General features: G+C 40.7%; 1 protein-coding gene across 2 annotated transcripts in view; it reads left to right on the top strand.

Moving 5' to 3' along the window:
- Positions 1 to 18,246, top strand: part of LOC145352616 (GTP cyclohydrolase 1-like) — a 47,966-nt gene extending 29,720 nt beyond the window's left edge. Inside the window, exons 2-6 of one of the 2 annotated variants that reach the window (XM_080202738.1) lie at positions 250 to 359; positions 2,555 to 2,610; positions 6,082 to 6,113; positions 8,806 to 8,890; positions 14,067 to 18,246. In XM_080202738.1, coding sequence (XP_080058864.1) covers positions 250 to 359; positions 2,555 to 2,610; positions 6,082 to 6,113; positions 8,806 to 8,890; positions 14,067 to 14,193 — 410 coding nt within the window. In that variant the 3' untranslated portion in view covers positions 14,194 to 18,246. Of the gene's footprint in view, positions 1 to 249; positions 360 to 2,554; positions 2,611 to 3,339; positions 3,396 to 6,081; positions 6,114 to 8,805; positions 8,891 to 14,066 lie in introns of both variants that reach the window. The other variant, XM_080202737.1, reaches the window with a different exon arrangement.
- Positions 18,247 to 20,075: the final 1,829 nt, after the last annotated feature.

Below are 20,075 nucleotides of genomic sequence, written 5' to 3'. Positions count from 1 at the left end.
AAACTCCACACAGTGACCCAAGCCGGGAATTGAACCCAGGTCCCTGGCACTGTGAGGCTGCAGTGCTAATCACTATGCCACCATACCACCCCTATCTGCCTTTTGGCCAATTCCACCCTTTTCTCACGTTCTGATTTAGCAACCTACACCCCCTCCCCACTCCCAATCTCCAGTTTGCAATGAGTGACTGGTAGCAAAAAATATGATCAGTCCTGTTTATTAATATGTGACGCATCCTTTTATTTTCAGATATTTTAAATGATGCCATATTTGATGAAGACCATGATGAAATGGTAATAGTGAAGGATATTGACATGTTTTCAATGTGTGAACACCACTTAGTTCCCTTTATTGGAAAGGTAAGTGAACCAAATATCTGTTTTGTGTTGAGAATCTACATTTGTTGAGGCACATTGTAACGTAAGCCATCTCGAGAAATGGAATGTTTTGTGACATGAACCATAGTTCCTAAACTTAGCTTGAGCTTTTTTTGGAAGAAATGCAAATGTTAATTTTCATCAAGGGTAATGGGTTCATTTCCCCCTCAACATCTTGACTCTGGGAGAAGCTCTTGACATTTATTTCAAAACACTTTGTAGATTAAAGAAACGCTCCAGGGCAGATGTCACTGAACTGAACTAGATCACAATAGACAGAACCTTATCTATGCTGGAAATCATAGCAATAAATGGCAAGAACATGTTCCTTTCATATTTAACCCATTGAATTCTGCAAAGGGATGTTTGTTCATAAGCTTTCATACCTGGGAAACAATTCAATATCAATTACTTTGTTCCAGGAATTTTTTGTTGATATTTAATAGAAAATAGAAACACATTCTCTTCACTTCCTGGTCAAAATAAGCTTTAATATTGTGTTACCCTGATAGTCCTACTCTCCTTACTCAGCTGAAGGATTTGGTTTAGCAATATTCTCACTCCTGTGTCAATTTATCATTGTTCATGCTCCCTTCGCCTTTGTTAATAGGCGAGTATTTCCTGGAAGTAACTACAACAGGAAGATATAATCCTGGAATTGAATCGATGTTTAGCTGTACACGCAGTTGAAACAGTGAATGTTTCTGAGTTGATGATTCATGTTTTTAAACAACAGTGTGTTCAATTGACGTTAAGTTGAAGTGCAACATTCATCCGTACAAATTAAAAGTAGGCTTGAGGTGTGTCCATCAAATTTCAGATATCCCACAGACAAATCTTGGGTCACGCTCGGTGGGCTGAATGTACAGGGAAACTTCCTCAGCCACAAGAAATTCATTCCATGTTGCACATTTCAAAAAGTGATATCTTGCTGACCTGGGGATCTGTAAAATTGAAGCAAGATGCTCAATTAACCATGAAGCCTTATTGTGACACACTGTCACACATAGCTGTAATTTAGTAGCAGAACAATATAGAATTTGTTAAATGGTGTAGTAAATACCCTAGTCTATAAAAATACAATCCACCTGATCCACTGTCAGCAGATACATAGCAGATCTGATCTGATAATTTACTCACAACATGTTTGTATGATTGCAGTCATACATGAAATAAGTGAAAGGAATTAAAAAAGGATTTGATTTTCAGGGATTGAATGCTCTTGACTCTGAACATATCTGTAGACAGCTCTTTGTTTTAATGGGTTTATGTGTACTCTTTTGAACTTGATTTGGGTAAAATTGGCTGCAATGTTCCTACCTGCAAATTAAGATCATTTTAAAATGTAGCATTATATCGCCAGATTATTCACAAAGTATGTGATTTTCTTTGATTTTAAAGTAAGAGTTAGATGGAAATAATATCCTGCCATATTTACTTCAAGGGAATTTAACTCCACCCCTGTCCCCCTCCCCCCACCCCCCACACGCCCCCATCCTAGTTTATAGGAAAGTTGTTGAAGTGGAATTTACATACAAGTTTAAAGAGAAAACAGGATCTTAGTGTTTACATTTCATTGCAGTTTTCTTGGTGTTTCTCACTTCAGTTATTCTGAATAATTGTTATTTCTCATTCCTCTAGTATTTGGCCTCTTGTGTTGACTTTTCTTCTAGGCCACTGGAATTGACAGTTGTAAATACATTGTGTAATGCAGGATTGTTGTTCAGCTAAGGTGTTCCAATGCAAAGTTGCTACAACTTTCTGAATGGGCTTGTTGGTTGGACCTGGGTTCCTTTTAGCTTGGTTTTGGCGCATCGGTACAATTTCTTTTCAGATCTTCCTATGTCTGTGGTTACAACCAAGCCAAAGTTTAAGCAACCTGCCTTCAAATGTAGTTGCCTTCAGCTGTACCCTGTTGTTAAGTCACCTAATATTGAGGGAAATGATAGAAGATGGAAGAGTTGGTATAAGCAAAGAAATGGCTAACAGATGTTGAAATGACCCTTTTTTTAATGAAATGTTAAGCTCTCTTGGATGAAGATCAATCCTGCTGAAGTGCAAACAAATTTATTTGTCCTTTTCCTCAATTATAGTCATCATGTTCACAATCCAAAGTTACTAATATAATTGGTTAAACATAAAATTCTTTGACTTTGAAATTGTCTCCTTTTTTTCAGGTTTCAATTGGTTATTTACCAAACAGAAAAGTTATAGGAGTGAGCAAGTTAGCCAGGTAATTAGGTCCAAGTGCCTGTGACAAAGACAGATACAACAGATGGGAGTTGATAGACGCTGTAGTTTCAGTTGAGTGCTCACTATTCAAATACTAGACTGGAGATGGCACCCAATGAAACAAAAGGCTGCATTTCTCATACTGCTGTTATCTGTGTCAATACCCTAAGTCTTTGGTTAGACAGAAGTTAGAAAACTAACACTAAAGCTGCTGCAATATGGTGCCTGTGTGTCTGTCAATTTTTCTTGGTAACAAAATAAAATTTGCTTTTGTTTTTAGTCATTTCACATGCTGAATATAATGACATAATGGTGTACTCATAACATACCCATATGACCATGTGTCATCACCCTAGATTCACAAAACCATTGTATTACTGGAAACCTTTTGTAATGAATGTGTTGCCAAAGACTTGAGATATACAGCACTGGCTGCTGCTAGCTTTAGAAAATCGGTACTCTTGTGTAGTTTAGTTCATCGGCTTGTAGTTGAATGAGCAGTTTTCCCTGAAGCCGTGTTACTCACAGCTTGCTATTTATTCCAAAAGGCTGCTTATGATTGCATGGTCATCCCATTGCACACATTTGGCCTCATACTGATTTGGGACCCATCAGAAAACGTCAGCATCTTTCTTGCCTATAGATACTTCAATTTTGACCTGGCTGAGAATGTTCTCGGTCCCTTCTGTGTGTGGTCAGGTGTAGTCAATGTTTTCTTTCCATTCTGTAGGTACATATAGGTTATCTACCTGAAAAACGACTCCTTGGTCTCAGCAAGCTAGCCAGGTAAGTTCTGATTGGCTATGGCTGAGGGTCGATTAGGGCATAGTTTCCCCTAGTCGATAATTTATTGTTCTGCTTTTCTTCTCATTTTTCATCTTAAATTGTTATATTTGAATTTTACTGAAAACATTGGAGGAAAATACATGTTAAAAATGTCTAACAAAATTGTGAATTTTTACATAATGTTTAAATAACATTTCTCATTAATCACAAGTTTAAAAACATATTTAGGGTTAGGCAGAAAGCTTTAGATTTAAGCTGCACTTAGGTACATCTTTCGTCTTTATTTAGATCATAGAATCCCTACAGTGCAGAAGGAGGCCATTCGGCCCATCAAGTCTGAACCGACCCACAACCCCACCCTGGCCCTATTCCCATAACCCCACATATTTATCCTGTTGATCCCCCTGACACTAGGGTTAATTTAGCACGGCCAATCAATCTAACCTGGACTGTGGGAGGAAAACAGAGCACCCGGAGGAAACCCATGCAGATACAGGGAGAATGTGCAAACTCCACACACAGTGACCTGAACCTGGTCCCTGGCGCTGTGAGGCAGCAGTGCTAACCACTGTGCCACCATGCTGCCTCTTTGATCAGTTTTATTCTGAAAAAGTTATTTATAAAGATTTTTCTCTGGTAAATTTAGCTTTCCAAAGGGATTTACAAAAATTTAAAACGAGCTGAGGCCCTGCTTTCTTTAAGTAATCACAATATAATTATTGGTGTATTGATAGATTCATTATTTAAATTTAGTTCACCTGCGAGGTGCATTAAATCTGCACTTATTGATCAGATTTGTGACTTGCTAATTTTGTGACATTTTTAATAAGTGTTATTTTGGTGAAACCTGCTGAGCAGATAATTACACCGCCTTTACAATTCATTTCCTGGGTATTGAACAACATGACTAAGAAGTTTAAACTGCAACATCCATTATTATGTTGGGCTCACTTTTCATGGCTTTTCTGTGACCCCACAGGTCAGTACATCTTTCGACAATATATGTCCTGTTTACTAAGTGCTACCTTTGTTGTGACTAGATTTCCAATGTGTAGAGCAAACATCTACGCTGCTGCAGATCAGGGAGGGCAGGAGGTATTACGTGGCAGGCAGCTTTAAACTTGAAACATTCATCATGTTGCAACTCAGTTGGATCCTGTGCATGCCTCCTTGTATACGACTGTACATTTTACAGTAAATTCCAAACATGTCTCTGGAATGACCTATGTTAAGTCAACATAAGCTGCTTATTGAAATGTGATTACATCTGACAAGTGTGACAAATGATGTACACCAGCAGCACTAACTAATCAAGTATAATTTGACTTCATAACAATATAATTGTGTTGTTCTTCACTGGCTTGAAAAACGACCTCTGATTCCATAAATTAGATAAATGTTATTAGTCTAAATATTTAACATGTAAAATGTCTAGTTTGTTGTATTACTATTTTAGATTTTAAAGAAACATGTAGTTCCTTAATTTAATGTTCAAATTTAAGACTGATTTTTTTTATGATCAATATATATTTATAGGATATTAATTAGATTAGTTTATGGTAAAAAAATACAATTTGGCCTGCAGAAAAATTATTTTAAAAAGCATATGTTTTGCAAAAACTGAAACTACCTTCAGACTTTACTTTCTCATTCCCTTGCTGTTGAGCATCCATGGAACACTGACCTTTTATATTATCTTCAGGATAGAGACATGAAGAGCAAATTCACCTAGCCAACCGAATAAGAAAATGGGAATGCTCTGATTCCGTTCACTGCCCAAGGTTTATCTATCACTGGATCATTCTGTCCTATACACAATGGAATGCATATTATAGGGTAATGTGAACCTACAAATTAAGAGCAAGATAAGGGCACGTGGTCTCTCGAACCTGTTCCACCGTTCAAAACGTCATTGCTGATCTGATTATAATCTCAACCCCACTTTCCTGCCTACCCCGATAACCTTTCTCCCTGTTGTTTATCAAGAATCAATCCACCTCTGCCTTAAACATGTTTGAAGATTCTGCTTCCACTGCCTTTTTAAGGAAGGGAGTTTCAAAGATCTTTACCCTCCCAGAGAACCACATTCTTCTGATCTCTGTTTTAAATGGACAATCCCTTATTTTTAAATAGTGACCCCCAGTTCTAGATATTCCCACATGGATAAACGTCAATCCCACATTCACCCTGTCACAATCCATCAAGATTTTACATGTTTCAATCAAATTGCTCTTAAACTGCAGTGGATGCAAGCTTTACCCATTTAGCCTTTCCTCATAAGACAACCCGCCCATTCCAGGTATTAGTCTGTTAAACCTTCTCAGAAGTGCTTCTAGTGCATTTACCTCTTAAACAAGGTGAACGGTACAGCACACATTGTGTAAGAGTCCTTAAACAAACCATTTTCTTAAATACTTATCCACCTGGCATTTTAAGCCATTTAACGACTGAAATATCTCTTCAGATTTCAAAACATGCTTATTTAACATGTATAGCAACATCAGTTTATTTTAAAGAACTAACATTATAGAGAAATAACCTGAACCTAAATACAACTGCAGCATTGGAATAAATTCTGATGCATAGCTTTTAGGAATAATTTAGTAAAAGTAAAGTTTTGCTTGTCACAGATGTTGCAGTTTTTCATACCCATTTAAATATTTAAGTATTTGATTTTTTGTTTCAGGATTGTTGAAATTTACAGTAGGAGGCTCCAAGGTAAGTATCAAATAAGATTTAAAAATGTTATTTTATTTGCATTCTTAATTCATTCTGGTCCCATTTTAAGTGTGATCTTTTGTCTAATGCTGGGTACACAGTAACTCTGATATCCCACCAAAATTAGTGGAACTACCATTCAAAGTAGATACAAGTGGCAGAAATGAGCCAAATTCTTTAAAAATGCAACATTTTTAACCATTTGGTCTATTGAATTGCTGTTTTGATTTGTTACTGCCCTATATTGGGCTTAATAGAAACCAATCTGGTCTCCATACTCATAAGCATGACATTTTGCAATGAACAAAATCAGACTAAGCTGTTCCACAGGCTAGGAGTTGTGCTTTTTTTTTGAGTGCTACATTTCCACTTTACAAAGAAACCATTTCATTCTTTATGCTGTCACCCAGTTTGCGTATTTGTTGAACCAAAAAATGGCCACCTACCTTCTAATGTGTCCCCATCTATATGAGGACATATTTTAATTTGAGATGCAGGAAAAGATGGAGGAACCTGTAGTGAGATCTAGTCACTCTGGAAGACTCAACTTGTACGCCTACTGCTGGTGCAAGACTATTTGAGGTGGTACCTTTAATAACCTGTGTGGCTGGTGTCCATAGGAGGTGAAAGGAAAATGCATGATTGAAGTACATAACAAGAAAAGGATGCAGAGAAATAATAGAGGCAGAGTGTGGGAACCCTGGGGGAAAGGGAAGAAGCATTCCAGAACAAAGACAAAGCGAGCAGATGAGAGCAAATCAAACAAACAAGGTAGGAATGTGAGAGATGGAGACCAATGCCTGGATTTTCACTGAGTCAGGAGGTCTTAAAAATGGTGGGTAGGACTCGATTGAGGTTTCCGGCCTCCACTCCCATTTCCAGCAATTTTGGCTGGCACAGGTTAAGGGTGAGGGTAGACAGCCAGAATGTAACACCCCTATACTTACAGGTTGTATTCCCCTCTTCTCCCCCCCACCACCCAGCTCCACATTGTCACCGGAATGAGGCCCGTTCTGTGGTGGACATGCTTACTGCCTCTCAGAGAAGTCATGAACCACGTGGGATTTCTAGTCCGGAGTCCACCAAAAAGGAATGCAGTCATTTAACATTCCTTTTGAAACATATCATCCCTCTTCCCTTCTCATGAAGATGTTAATCAGAGCCATTCATCATTTCAATTTTGAAAAACTTTATCCACTTCAGTTCTCTTAAACCTATATAAATAAATGGCCAAGCACTGAAGACCACATCAAACTAAGTCAATCAAAGTTTGTGTCCCTTTTAAGCTTTGTGAGCATTGGCCGCTGAATTTATTAGATTAGTTGTTCTTTGAACTCAGCCAAGCATTCATGATGAGGCCATCTGGCAACTATATCAATAAAAGCAGACATTTTTTCCAGATGGCCTCACTATGAATGTTTGTCTGGCTGAACTCCAATAGTCCACTGAGCTCAGCAGGCAATGTTTACACAGCTTAAAGGGCAGGTTGTAAACTGGGCGGTTTTTTTCAAAGATTATCAAAACCTCCATTTTAGATTCAGTTTCAGAATCAGATTTGCCAGACTTCACAATGGTTCATTGGTTCTGTACATAGTGGATATGGGAAAGTGGGTATAGAGGATGCGTGGGGGGCTGTGGAGAGGACATAGGAGATACTAGCTAGCATGGGGTTGGGTGTGAAGGAGGGAGGGCTTGAGGGTCTGCAGTCATGAATACATCTGGTCGATATCCCAGTAAATTGAGGCAGGCCTTCCTTCTTGCCAGCCTCGTCATCCATCCACCTACATTGTTATCTCAGGCTGATCTCTAGAGGCAGTGGAGCCCAATTCCATCCAGGGGAAGGGCGGATGCCCTCTTAATGGAGATGGTTTGCAGGGTCAGGAAGTTCCCTGACTCCTTAATGGAAATCCGGTCCCCAGAATGATAGGAAATGTAGGAGACTTGCACAAAAGAGAGGGGGAAGCATCGAAGAGAGAACACGGTGGTAAGGATTTCCAGAGAGACAGAAAACCTGAAGATGAGCAGAGATATCACTCTGAGCGAAGCAGTGAAACTTAGAGAAAGTATAGAAAATGAAGAGAGAGATTATCTTAGTGATCTCACAGCCTGGATTCATATTATTATGTCATAGATTTATTATCACCAGAGTGACTCCAACAGTATGAGTTCCATTCCCCTATCAGTTGAGGTTATTTATGAAGGCTAAGCCTTCTCCACCTTGCTCTTCTCCTGAGGTGTGGTGATCCTCAGGTTAAATCACCGCCAGTCAGCTCTCCCCCCTCAAAGGACTGAGAAGCCTATGGTCATTTGGGACTGTGATGAATTTATTGTCACCAGTGAACCATCATCACCAGACAATCATAAATCAGCACCTGGGGCAAATATTATTCAGCACCATTAACAACTTTAAAAAACATGATATTAATAGAACCTTGCAAAAAAAAGTTACGTTGATTTAGACTCTAATGAATTGTCAAGATGGTTACGTAAACATATGGAATTTACAAAGATTAGAATGATGATGATTTAATATTCTTGTATATGTGACATGTATGTTAAAACCCTGAATAAATGAGGCAAATGCAAAACAGGAATTAATTTTTATTGATATAATTTTGAAAACACAATTAAATGGTGTTGTAATTTCCCATCTTCACACAGTTATTAACTCTGATCCCCATTCTGTCAACAGTACAAGAGCGTCTCACTAAACAAATTGCGAAAGCAATCACAGAAGCCTTACAGCCTGCAGGGGTGGGAGTTGTCATTGAAGCCACGTGAGTTTTAAAATCAAACTTATTTTGCAAAACTTAAACCAATTTTTTATTCTTTTCTAATAAGTTTTAGATAGGTGCAACTTTAAAAATCTAATACCTTCAAAGAGTATAAATAATTTATAAGGCTTGCCAATTTACTTTACTGTTAATGTAACAAATTCAGGGATCCTTGAAATTTTCAGAGGATAGAAAGTTGGAAGCAGTGCTGGGAGTAATAACAATAGCCTACATGTATATTGCACCTTTGACATAAACATCCCAAGGCTGCACAGGAGCATTATAGTAGCTGGACTATGATATGTGGTGCCAAGATCAGGTTGTCTAAAGTTTGATCAAAGAGTTTGATTTTGAGGAGTATCTTAAAGGAGCAAAGTGAAGCTGAGGGGTATAAGGAGGAGTTTGGAATATAAATGACTGAAGACTCAGCCACCAATAATGGAACAATCGATACTGGGGATGCACAAGAGGCCAAAATGAGAGGAGTGCTGATTTCACAGAGGGTTGTGTTCTGGAGGGAATTACAGAGAAAGAGGAGGACTAAGGAACGTAGGATGCAGGAGTAGGCCATTTGACTAGGATAGAGGCAGAATTTTCCGGTTGTTCATGCTGGCAAGATTTTCTGGTCCTGCCGCAATTTGGCTGCGTGCTTAATTCTCTGTTCTCACACAGCTACAGTGGGTTGCTGGGAAATCCCAGCCCATGGCTGATCTGCTGCCACAACTGCCTTATTCCTATATCCTTTGATGTCTTTAATATCCAGAAATCTATTGATCTTGCCCTTGAACATACTCAATGACTAAACCTCTGGGGTAGAGAATTCCCAAAGCTTCACAACCCTCTGAGTGAAGAAATTCCCCTTATCTCAGTCCTAAATGGCCTGCCTCTTATCCCGAGACTGTGTCCCCGATTCTAGATACCCCAAGAAGGGGAAATATCCTTTCTGCCTCTACCCTGTCAAGAGAAAGCTGTTGTGAATAGGTACCTAGTTAACTCTCCTCATTGGACAATCCCACCATCCCAGCAATCAGTTTGGTCAACATTTGGTGCACTCCCTCTATGGCAAATATATCCCCCCTTGGGTAGTCCCTTGGACTAAACTGTACACAGTTCTCCAGGTGCAGTCTCACATGAAGGCCCATGCAATTGCATCAAGACTCCTGGATTCAAATCCTCTTAGAATAAAGGCATTTGCCTTCCTGATTACCGCACCCGCAAGTTCACTTTCAGTGACTCATGACTGAAGTTTCTTTGGACATAATCACTCCTTACATCATTTAAGAAATACTCCGCAATCCTGTTTTACCTGCCAAAGCAGATAACTTAACATTTTTCTACATTGTACTGCCATGCTTTTGTCCACTCACTTGCCTACCGAAATCCCCTCAAAGCTTCTTTGTAATCTCAACTAGTTTTGTCATCGGCAAGCTTGAAAATATTACATCTGGTCCCCACATCTGAATCATTCACACAGACTGTAATAGCTGGGGCCCGAGCACTGATCCTTGTGGCTCTCCTAGTTGCCACCTGCTAACCTGAGAATAACTCCTTTATTCCTACTCTCTGTTTTCTGTCTGTTAACCAGTTCTCAATCTATGCTAACATATTCTTCAATCCCATATGCTCTAATCTGCTTTACTAACCTCCTATGTGGGAACTTGTCAAAAGCCTTCTGAAAATCCAGATAGAGCACATCCACTGTTTTCCCCCTTATCTATTCTGCCTATTACATCATCAAAAATCTCCAACACATTAGTAAAACATGATATCTCCTGAAATAAATCTGCCCAGTCTTGACATTATTTTCTAATCACATCCTTTATAATAGATTCTCGCCGTTTCCCTAGTATCGATGGCTTTCAAAACAAGGAAGAAAATTTTAAATCAAGATGTTGCTTAACTGGGAGCCATTGTAGTTCAGCAAGCACAGGGAATAGGGTTTCTAGTGATTTAAGACATTTGTAAAAAGAATAGAATGTGAGACCAGCCAGGACTGTGTTGCAATTGCAGTTCTGGAAGTTACGAAGGCATGAATGAATGCCAAATTAAATTGAAATTAATCCCCGGTTTAATTTTATAACCATGCAAGTGTGATGCAGGTGCATTTTATTACCAAAAAGTGACTGCAGGTTAAACCACATACAACAATGCCCTTGCCCAGTTTTCCTGAGAAGGCATTGATGGGCCTTCTCTTTGTACTGCTACATTATCTTGCAGGACCAATAGGAAATTCCAGGATATTTATCCAACAGCAAAGAAGGAATGGTTAGCGACTTGGAGGAGGATTTGGCATTAATGGTCTTCCACAACATTGCTGCTCTAGTAATTCTGAGTGATAGAGGTTATGGGACAGGTAGAAAGAAGTTGGCAAATTACTTTGAATTCTTACAATAATTTACAACTCTGGATTTACTCTGCACTGCATATCTTTATGTTTCCTGTCCTGACCTGTCACATTATGACAATCAAGTTCCCCCTCACTATTCTGTGCCACCACTCCCTCATATAGCCCTGATTTTTTTTAAACCTTCTCCCCCCTCCTAATTGGGGCTCTTATATAAGTCCTTGCTGTAATATAATGTTCATATGATCTGTCCCTGCCTGTAGTATTATGTTGATACAGACTGATCACTAACTTGCACATATACTTTTTAAGTTTGACTTCTCAATTTTCCAAGCAACTGAAGCCTTGCTTCCACTCTTTAGTTTAAAACCGTCTTCCCTAATTGTAACGTCCGCAAGATCGCTAGTCCCAGTGTGGTTCAAATGTAGGCTGTGCCAACAGTCATGACGCTACCCTCTCGCCAGCTTCTTGAGCTTGAAGCACTCTCCCCTCCCTAACCCCTCCAAAACCTTTTTGCTGGAATTATAAAAATGCACCCTTAGTATCTCACCATCCTGGAGCCTACCTTCTATCTCACCTTGACCAAAGACCCAGTTCCATTCATTGGCAGCCAACTCTAGGACCACCACCCTGAGTGTCAAGATGGCCAAGTTTGGTACATTCACTTTGGTCCTGTTCCTCCCATTGGCATTGTGCACCCCCTTCTCCTGCAACTAAAGAGGAAAATTGTATTGGTGATTCTATGCTGCACTCAGGCCTTCAGGTATGTGACCATTTATATTTTTTGTGCCAGACAACCAGCAAGTTTTGCAACTAGGCTCCCCGTAACCCCTGTTGTCATGCACAGCGGCTTGTTTGCATCATGCTGCTTTACACACATGGACAACACAAGACAATCCCAGAATTGATCCACGTTACACCTTTCCAAATGTGTCCATCTCCAGAATGGTAACACTCACCTTTGTGGATCTCAAAAGGTCATTGAGCCTTTTCTGACACTGCAGTCAGATTTACTGGATGACCCCAAGGCTACAAACCTGTGCTGCGAACTCCATCCAGGATGCTATTATCTGGCTGGGAGGTCTCTTCTTCCCACCAGAGAACAGGCAGACCTCCCAACTATTACTTAACAACCTCGGGGAGAACTCGCAGGGAGTCGTTGTCAATCCTTGGAGCCATCCTTGGTCCTTTGTCCTCCCCAGCTCCTGGCTCCATCTTCTTGGTCACCATTGAGGAGACAGAGAGTTAAAGGCTTAATTTTCAATATCTCCCTATGTATTTGCTCTTCATCAGGGGAAATGGGTCAGTTGCATTCCAATGTTATTTCTCTCCTAAGAAAGGTTCTGAATGCTTCCAAACAAGCAGAATAGTCCTTCACATTTTTTTCACAATTTACCTACTGCAATAGCTTGTAGGAATTCAAATCCTTCAAGACAAAATTCATAAACGTTAAAAGAATGCCTTCTGGCGCAGTGGTCACAGTCCTGTGCCATGGGTAGCTACAAATGGAGCAATGATTGATTCCAGTTCATTGCCTGCCCCATCTGTTCTCGGAGGTCACAGCTTCCATTGTCTATTGGCCATCATTTTTTTTGCTGCTATTGACTTGATTCCCATTAATTGGCTGCTTTCTGTATTATCCAGCGTGTCTCAAATATAAAGTCAGCAATCCAACACTTCCAGATGAGACTGTCCACATGTCTCCCTATCATCAGTCGAGGCCTCTAGAACAAAGAGCAACACAGCACAGGAAACAGGCCCTTCGGCCCTCCAAGTCTGCGCCGCTCATGCTTCCAACTAAACTACTTGTTTGTATCCCTCCGTTCCCAGTCTGTTCATGTGGCTATCCAGATAAGTCTTAAACGATCCCAGCGTGTCCGCCTCTACCACCTTGCTTGGCAGTGCATTCCAGGCCCCCACCATCCTCTGTGTAAAATACATCCCTCTGACGTTTGCGTTAAACCTTACCCCCTCCTCCCCCTTACCTTGAACCTGTGACCCCTTGTGTTTGTCACCTCTGACCTGGGAAAAAGTTTCCCACTGTTCACCCTATCTGTGCCTTTCATGATTTTATACACCTCTATTAGGTCGCTAGATTAGCAATCCAGTAACAATCATTGTCGCTATACCACTGATGCCGGGGGGGGCTTGGCAATGTTGAAGACCAAAAATAGATGCTGGAATTCCTCTTGGTTTATTTCCCGTGTCACTGAATGTGCAGAATGTGGTAATAAATTCCTAGTAGGGTTAGATGGTCAGGAGAATATTTGAATTGTACCATGGGGAAGAGAAGGAAGAAGCAGATGAATGGTGGAAATGTGGAGAAGAAAAGGAAGAAGATGGAGAGCAAGAGGTGGAGAAAAGAATTGGGAGAGAGTAGTGAGTAGGGAAGAAGGTCGGGGGGAGAAATTGGGAAGAGAGGGAGAGAATTCAAGGAGGTTGATGTAACTGGGTAACTTAGAGGAAGGGAGAGCAAGGAGAGAAAAAGACATTGGAGAGAGAATGAGAGGAAAAGATGGTGGGAGGGAGAACGAGGAGAGAAAAAGACATTAGGAATAAAGAGAAGTGTAGAACAATGGCAGGACAGATTGTTGGGTGGGATGGTTGTGCTTAATGTTAGAATGGAGACTTGGAGGTTAGGGAAGCACTGATTTGGTTTTGGTAGACTATGCTCAGTGAGATGTTGGCAGTTAAATATAAACTGAAGTCTTATTGAAAATAGAGATTTGTAATTGTTGGTGTAAAATGAAATTGTTCCAAACCCAGTAAGCAGCCAGACCATTCTGGAAAATAGAGGTTGAGAATAATGTCAATAAATGTGCTTCTATTTTGCAGGCACATGTGTATGGTGATGAGGGGAGTACAGAAGATGAACAGTAAAACTGTAACCAGCACTATGTTAGGTGTATTCCGGGAAGACCCAAAGACCCGTGAGGAATTTCTGACTCTCATTAGGAACTGAAAATGGTGCCCTGGATGGAACAGGCTGCCTTTAGCTGTTCAGTACATGTTTTAATTGTTTTTACTCGTTTGTATTCTGTCATATGTGTAGATTCAGATTGAAAGAAAAAAATCACATTGTTAATAGTCATGTACTTTGATCAAAACCAATATACTTGTAACAAATAGTCTTTGTTCTTAATGTGCTTAATATGTGGCTGTATTGAATCTCTCAAAACTATACCACATTGTAGTTTCATAGCTTTTATGTCTTGTAACCAACAGGTTAGCATTTGATGCACTTAAACAAATGGGGGTTTACCCTGCATATTTATATACAAACCTACAGACTTTTAGCGATTAGCTAACAACTAAAATACTTTGGTAGAAGCAAGTTACTGCGGATGCTGGAATCTGAAACAAAAACAGAAAAATGCTTCAAAATCTCAGAAATATCTGTGGAGAGAGACCTGCTGAGATTTTCCAGCATTTCCTGCTTTTGTATCTAAAAACTAAAATACTTTCTCCTTCACAACAGTTGAATCGGGAGAAGTTGCAATTGATTCTCAATTTTCACTAAATTCTTCATCCATCTTAAATTGTTCATATGGTTTCCTCCTAGCACACCTACATGGTTAGATTTAATTTATATTTCTTATCATTGAACAGTGCTTCTGATGACTTGGAGTTGATGGCTGTGGAATTTGCAGTGCTGATTTGAAGTTGATGGCACAAGTCTCCCCCAGGTGATGGTGCAGCTTGTGTCTTGAGCCGGTGAATCACTCCATAGCCTCCCAAACTTCCTTAAAATAAAAACATAATTACTTAACCTGCTCTTAGTCTTAAATCTATTGCTTTCAATCTTGTCAGTGTTCCTTGTTTTAAATCCCTCAACTGGAGACCATCTGTCCTTCCTCTTCATAATTTTAGACATCCTCTGATCCTTTCTCCTCTGTTCTGATGGGAGCAGGTTCAAATGTTCAAGTCTTTCCTGATTATTTTGTATTTCCTCGTACCTAGCGGCATTTTCCACGCAGAGCTCCATCTCATGCCTCGTCATCTTTCCTGTAGCGTGTGTTTCAGAATTGCATATTGGACTGTAATTCTGCTTTTGCAAAAGTTTAACTAGATTCACCAATGGATAGGATTATCTGGACAGTGACACCAGTGGGATTGTCTGGTCCCACTGCAGTGAACGGAGATTTGGCTGGGCGCCAAATTGTTCAGCTGTTGTGAATGGCCAGTAAGATCACACCCAATATCTTTCACTATAAAACCCAATATTCTATTACCTTCTCCATTGAATTTAACCACATAAGGTGCTACTAATATGAACCAAAATCCCTCAGCTCTTTTGCATCATCTGGCCTTTTCCCAATTCAATGTATAATTATTACTTTTATTTCTTTAATCCAAAGTGTACCACCTCATATTTACTGACATTGAATTCCAATTGCCATTTCTTTACCCATTGCACCAAGGTATCAATGTTCCCTTGCAGCTTTCTATGATTCTCACAATTATTTACTAGGCCTTATATTTTAGTACCATCTACAGATTTCTCTCGCTTTTTTTTTCCTCAAGCCTTGCCTGCTACACGTATTTGGATACGTTTGCCGGGAATTTTACCAGATACCACCCAAGGCCAATAGAGAATGCCATTCTGCAAGCCTTGCCTGCCCCAATTCCAGGGTGGGCTTGCTGGTAAAATTCCAGCCATTGAGTCTACCATGACTAAGGTCTTCCTCACCTTCATCTTTAAACAATTTCGGTTCCATTCCCAGATTGTCCATCCTTTTACATTAAATTCAATATGGACAAGTATAACATTGTTTTTCCCTCTTCTATTTTGTGTTCTGACTCCTTCGATCCCAATGCCCTTTCTAATGTAATACACGTTGCAAAATTTAATGAATTTAAATTGTGTTTCTCATCCAAACTCATTAAGGACAAATCCTCAACTAAGAATCTGGGATGGTGAAAATGTGCATATTCACTCTTATTAATCAGAGTTATGATGTGTCTGAATATCACATTCCAAAGTGGGATGGGGGGGTCTGTTTAAAGGCTTGGGGAAAGGTCAGGGGGAATTGGATTAGGTAAATCAGCACGGGCATGAGGGATCAATTAGATCCTCCCTTGCTGTAAAACTGCTTGTATTTTAGGTTTGTAAGAGAATTTGCTCTAATACTTGTAATTGAAATACATGTGATGAAGCAGGTTCAAAATGGAAGATGGAGTGAAACCGGCATGGCACTCAAAGTATGTTATCGAATGTAATTAGTATAGTAGTCAGACTGATATGACTGAATGAAATATAACCAATATAATTACCCATGTAACCCACCAAAGTTGGTATAGTAAACACTTATTAATGAATATAGACAGTAGCCTCCTGAGGAACACCGGACATTGTCCAGTTGTCCAGCTTAATACGTGACTATAGCAAAAAGGAGAGTAAAATAAACACGTTTTCTTCACTAATTGATCTAAGTTAGCTAAACCACGATTATTGTATAAACAGAATAGTTTGGATAAGGGCAGAGACTGGAACTACCATGGTTTCAAGGACAAAGAGATGTACTAATGAGGGATCAATCTCAAGCAGGGTGGATAAAGGGGTAGCCCAGAAATAATGATGGCTAAAACAAGGAAATCTAAGGGTAAGATAAGAGTTCTGAGATATGGAGCTGTAATGTGTATAAAAAGACTGTAAGCAGAATGATTCATTAGATTGATCTGGACATCCCGGCTTTATTGTCTTGTACTGGAAAATAAAGTCTACTGCTTGGAGGATTACGACTCAGACTCCCTGTTTCAAACGGTTAAAATCAGTTGTCGTCCTGGGGAACCACGACAAAACTGGCGCTGTGAGCAGGGCTGGTGCAAGATCACCCGGAAAGTGAAGTCTGGAAGGAGCGGCGGAGGCGGTGGTCTGTCCGGGGCTGAGAATCCCAAAGCCGGCATTCTGACAGCAAGGTGAGCAGATTTATATTGCTTGTAAATCCTTGTTGTCAGAAAAGGGATCTCGAGGCCCGGCGCACCCTGTTCTCTGCCGGTCCTGGATCTCCCCAACCCAAAAGATATCCTGCGTAGATGAAATTAAAATTGTGTAAAATTTTGAGAGACTGAGTCTGATCTGAAGGGTAAAGTGTTGCATGCAAAGCGCACTGTAATTGCTGTATTGTCTGTGAATGGGTAAAAAGTGAGACGCTAAAAGAGCCGAACACTAATTGATGCAACTAGGTTAGTCGAGCGGTTTGGAGCGGGATTCCAGGTTACGACTTGCCCAAGGAGAGTAAGTGTGGGAAGGCCTGCCAGTCCGAACCTACCTAGGACCTCGGATAAAGGACGTCAACAGAGAGGGAGAGAGGTCTGAGAGAGATTATTCTCTTACCTAATACGGTAGTCAGAGCTGCAAAGGTGGGAATCAGTGGGAGAAAAGCGGGGTGAGCAGTACAGTGAGAATAAAAAGTGAGAGACCAGTCCGAACAGACTGGTCTGGGACAGCAGCGTGGAAAGTAAAAGCAAAAGGGAGATTCGGAACATATTCAGAGTAATAATTAACAACTTGGAGAAAATACGCTAACGAAGTCTCCAAGTAGTGAAAACAGGTACACGTGTTCTAAGGGAAATACTAGCAAGGAGGCTGAAAGAGAAATTAGGGAGTGGTATAAAAACGGAAGGGATACTGGATTGGAAGAAGATTACGTATATAACTAATTTGGATGAGGTGAAAGATGAATGGCCATATGTAAATTGGGAAGGAATAGCAGATAGGAGTTGGTTGAATAAGGTAAAATTAGAAACCTTAGGAAAACTGGTAAAGGGATCTGGCCAGTACAGGGTTTTTATACATATAGACGAACAAGTAAAAACCTACTATCCTTTAGCAAGGGAAAGAAAGTTGGTGCCAGGGAAGGGTGTTACAGGGAAGTGGATATCAGGGCCCCGGTTAGAGTTGCAAATACTGGCAGGAGAAACGCAAGGACAAAGTAAACAGGGGACTGAGCACGGAAAGGTAGTACACAGGGTGACAATAACCATAATACCGAATTCTGACGAATTAAGCGATAAAAATCACAACAGTGGCCCAAGAATACAGATAATGGCAAGCAAGGTTAAAACACCAGTGGAAATATTAGGGGATAAGTTTCCAGCCCTCAGAGGGGATATAGCGCATATTTCTAAGAAGTGGGCTAAGAGAACAAGTAAGACAAACACACAGTGGCCAGAAGAGAGCACATGGTGCGTTGAAAGATGTGAGGATCAGAAGGGGATGTTAAAAAATTATAAAATCAAAGATAAGTCGAAAAAGAGGAAGGAAAAGCGTGAAAAGGAGCTAGAAATATTGACATTATTTGAAGAAGAAGGGAAAGAAAGAAGGAGGACATGGGGGAAAGATAGGATGCAAATGTCAGTCCAGGCTCAGGATAAAAAAGAACTGGAAGATCCAAATGTAGCCCCACCCCCATACCTAGAGGAGCAGAATCCTACAGGACTGTACCCAGTCATAACAGGCACAATGAATTTTGAGGGAGAATATGATATAGAACAGATGACAAAGGAAGATTGGGTAAGGAAAGAGGAGGAAAAGAAGCAAGCTGTTGTGGAAGCAACCAAGAGGGCAGAAGAGAACTTGGACGAATTGGTCCAAAGAAGGCAGCAGTTGGAGGAAGAAGTAACCATGGTAGATCTTTTGACGTGGGTAAAGCAGGTGATGAGAAAGGAAGAGAATAAGGAACAAGGTGGGGAAGAAGGGAATTCTGGACAAGGATGTGAAGGGGAAGTGAGAAATGATTCCCACGAGGGTGCAAGTGAAACAGTAAAGAAAAGGAAGGGAGCTGGGATGAAGAAAGAGGGTAGAAGAAAAGAAAAAGAAGTAGGGGAAAGGTGTTGGGGAATACGGAAGTGGGGGGATAGACTAGGATATGGGGAAGCATGGACATGGAGATTTCCTGAGAGTGAAAAGGTAGAGGAAGGAACAGGAGAAGAGGCAGAAGATAGTAGTGAAGGAGAGACGAGGCACTTAGTGCTAGGGGGACGGAGAAAATCAGTACGAAGAAAACACCGGCCTGTAAGATACCCGGATGAGGAGCCTGGAGATAAAGGGGTGTTCCCAGTGATTCTGAAGGGTGGCAGACTACAGTATATCCCCTGGTCAGGACAGGACCTGTCTAATTTGATTAGTGAATTACCCAATATTTTGGATGGAGCCGGAAGGTGGATTGGACAGCTGGAGGCTGGAATGATGGGAAAAAGGATGGCGCTGGGTGACATCAAAGCCCTCCTGACAAAAGTGCTGGGAACGAATCAAATGGTTGAGGTGATGAGACTTGCAGGCATCCCCGCTGCAGCATATGATCCAGATGTGGACGGACTGCCCATGGATCCATACCGCCATGACATTTGGCAGGCATTACGAGGCATGTATCCCAACCGAATGGATATGAAAACCCTGAAGGGGGAGCCATTGGGTGAGGAAGAAAATGCGGCTGTGTATGTGGGGAATCAATTAAAAAGATGGAGAAGGGACACGGAGAGAGATATTCTAACAGATCCACTGACAAACTCCCTGTACCGAGCAGCAATCCTGGAAGGTTTACCAGCTTCAGCTAAGGCAAGGCTGGAAGAAGTGGTGGGCCTGGAATCGAAGAGCTATCGAGAATTTGTGGATCATGTTGCCCATGCAGTGGAGAGACACCGCAAGGAGGGGAGGAATGCAGACAAACAGCTGAAGGAAATACAACGTAAACTCCTTCAGGCACAGCTGGAAGAAATCAAGAATAAAAAAAAGCTAAAATCAAAAGAAGAAGTCACACCCAAGAAAATAGCACCGGTGGTGGTGGACCAAAAGACAGAGGAAGTACCTGCACCGACGCTGGGGAGGAACGGAGATGGAGG

This window comes from Carcharhinus amblyrhynchos, chromosome 14 (assembly GCF_965287045.1).
Source record: "Carcharhinus amblyrhynchos chromosome 14, sCarAmb.v2.hapA, whole genome shotgun sequence".
NCBI classification, from domain to species: domain Eukaryota; kingdom Metazoa; phylum Chordata; class Chondrichthyes; order Carcharhiniformes; family Carcharhinidae; genus Carcharhinus; species Carcharhinus amblyrhynchos.
Note: the sequence above shows the minus strand (reverse complement) of the source record. Positions and strands in the feature narration are given on the sequence as shown.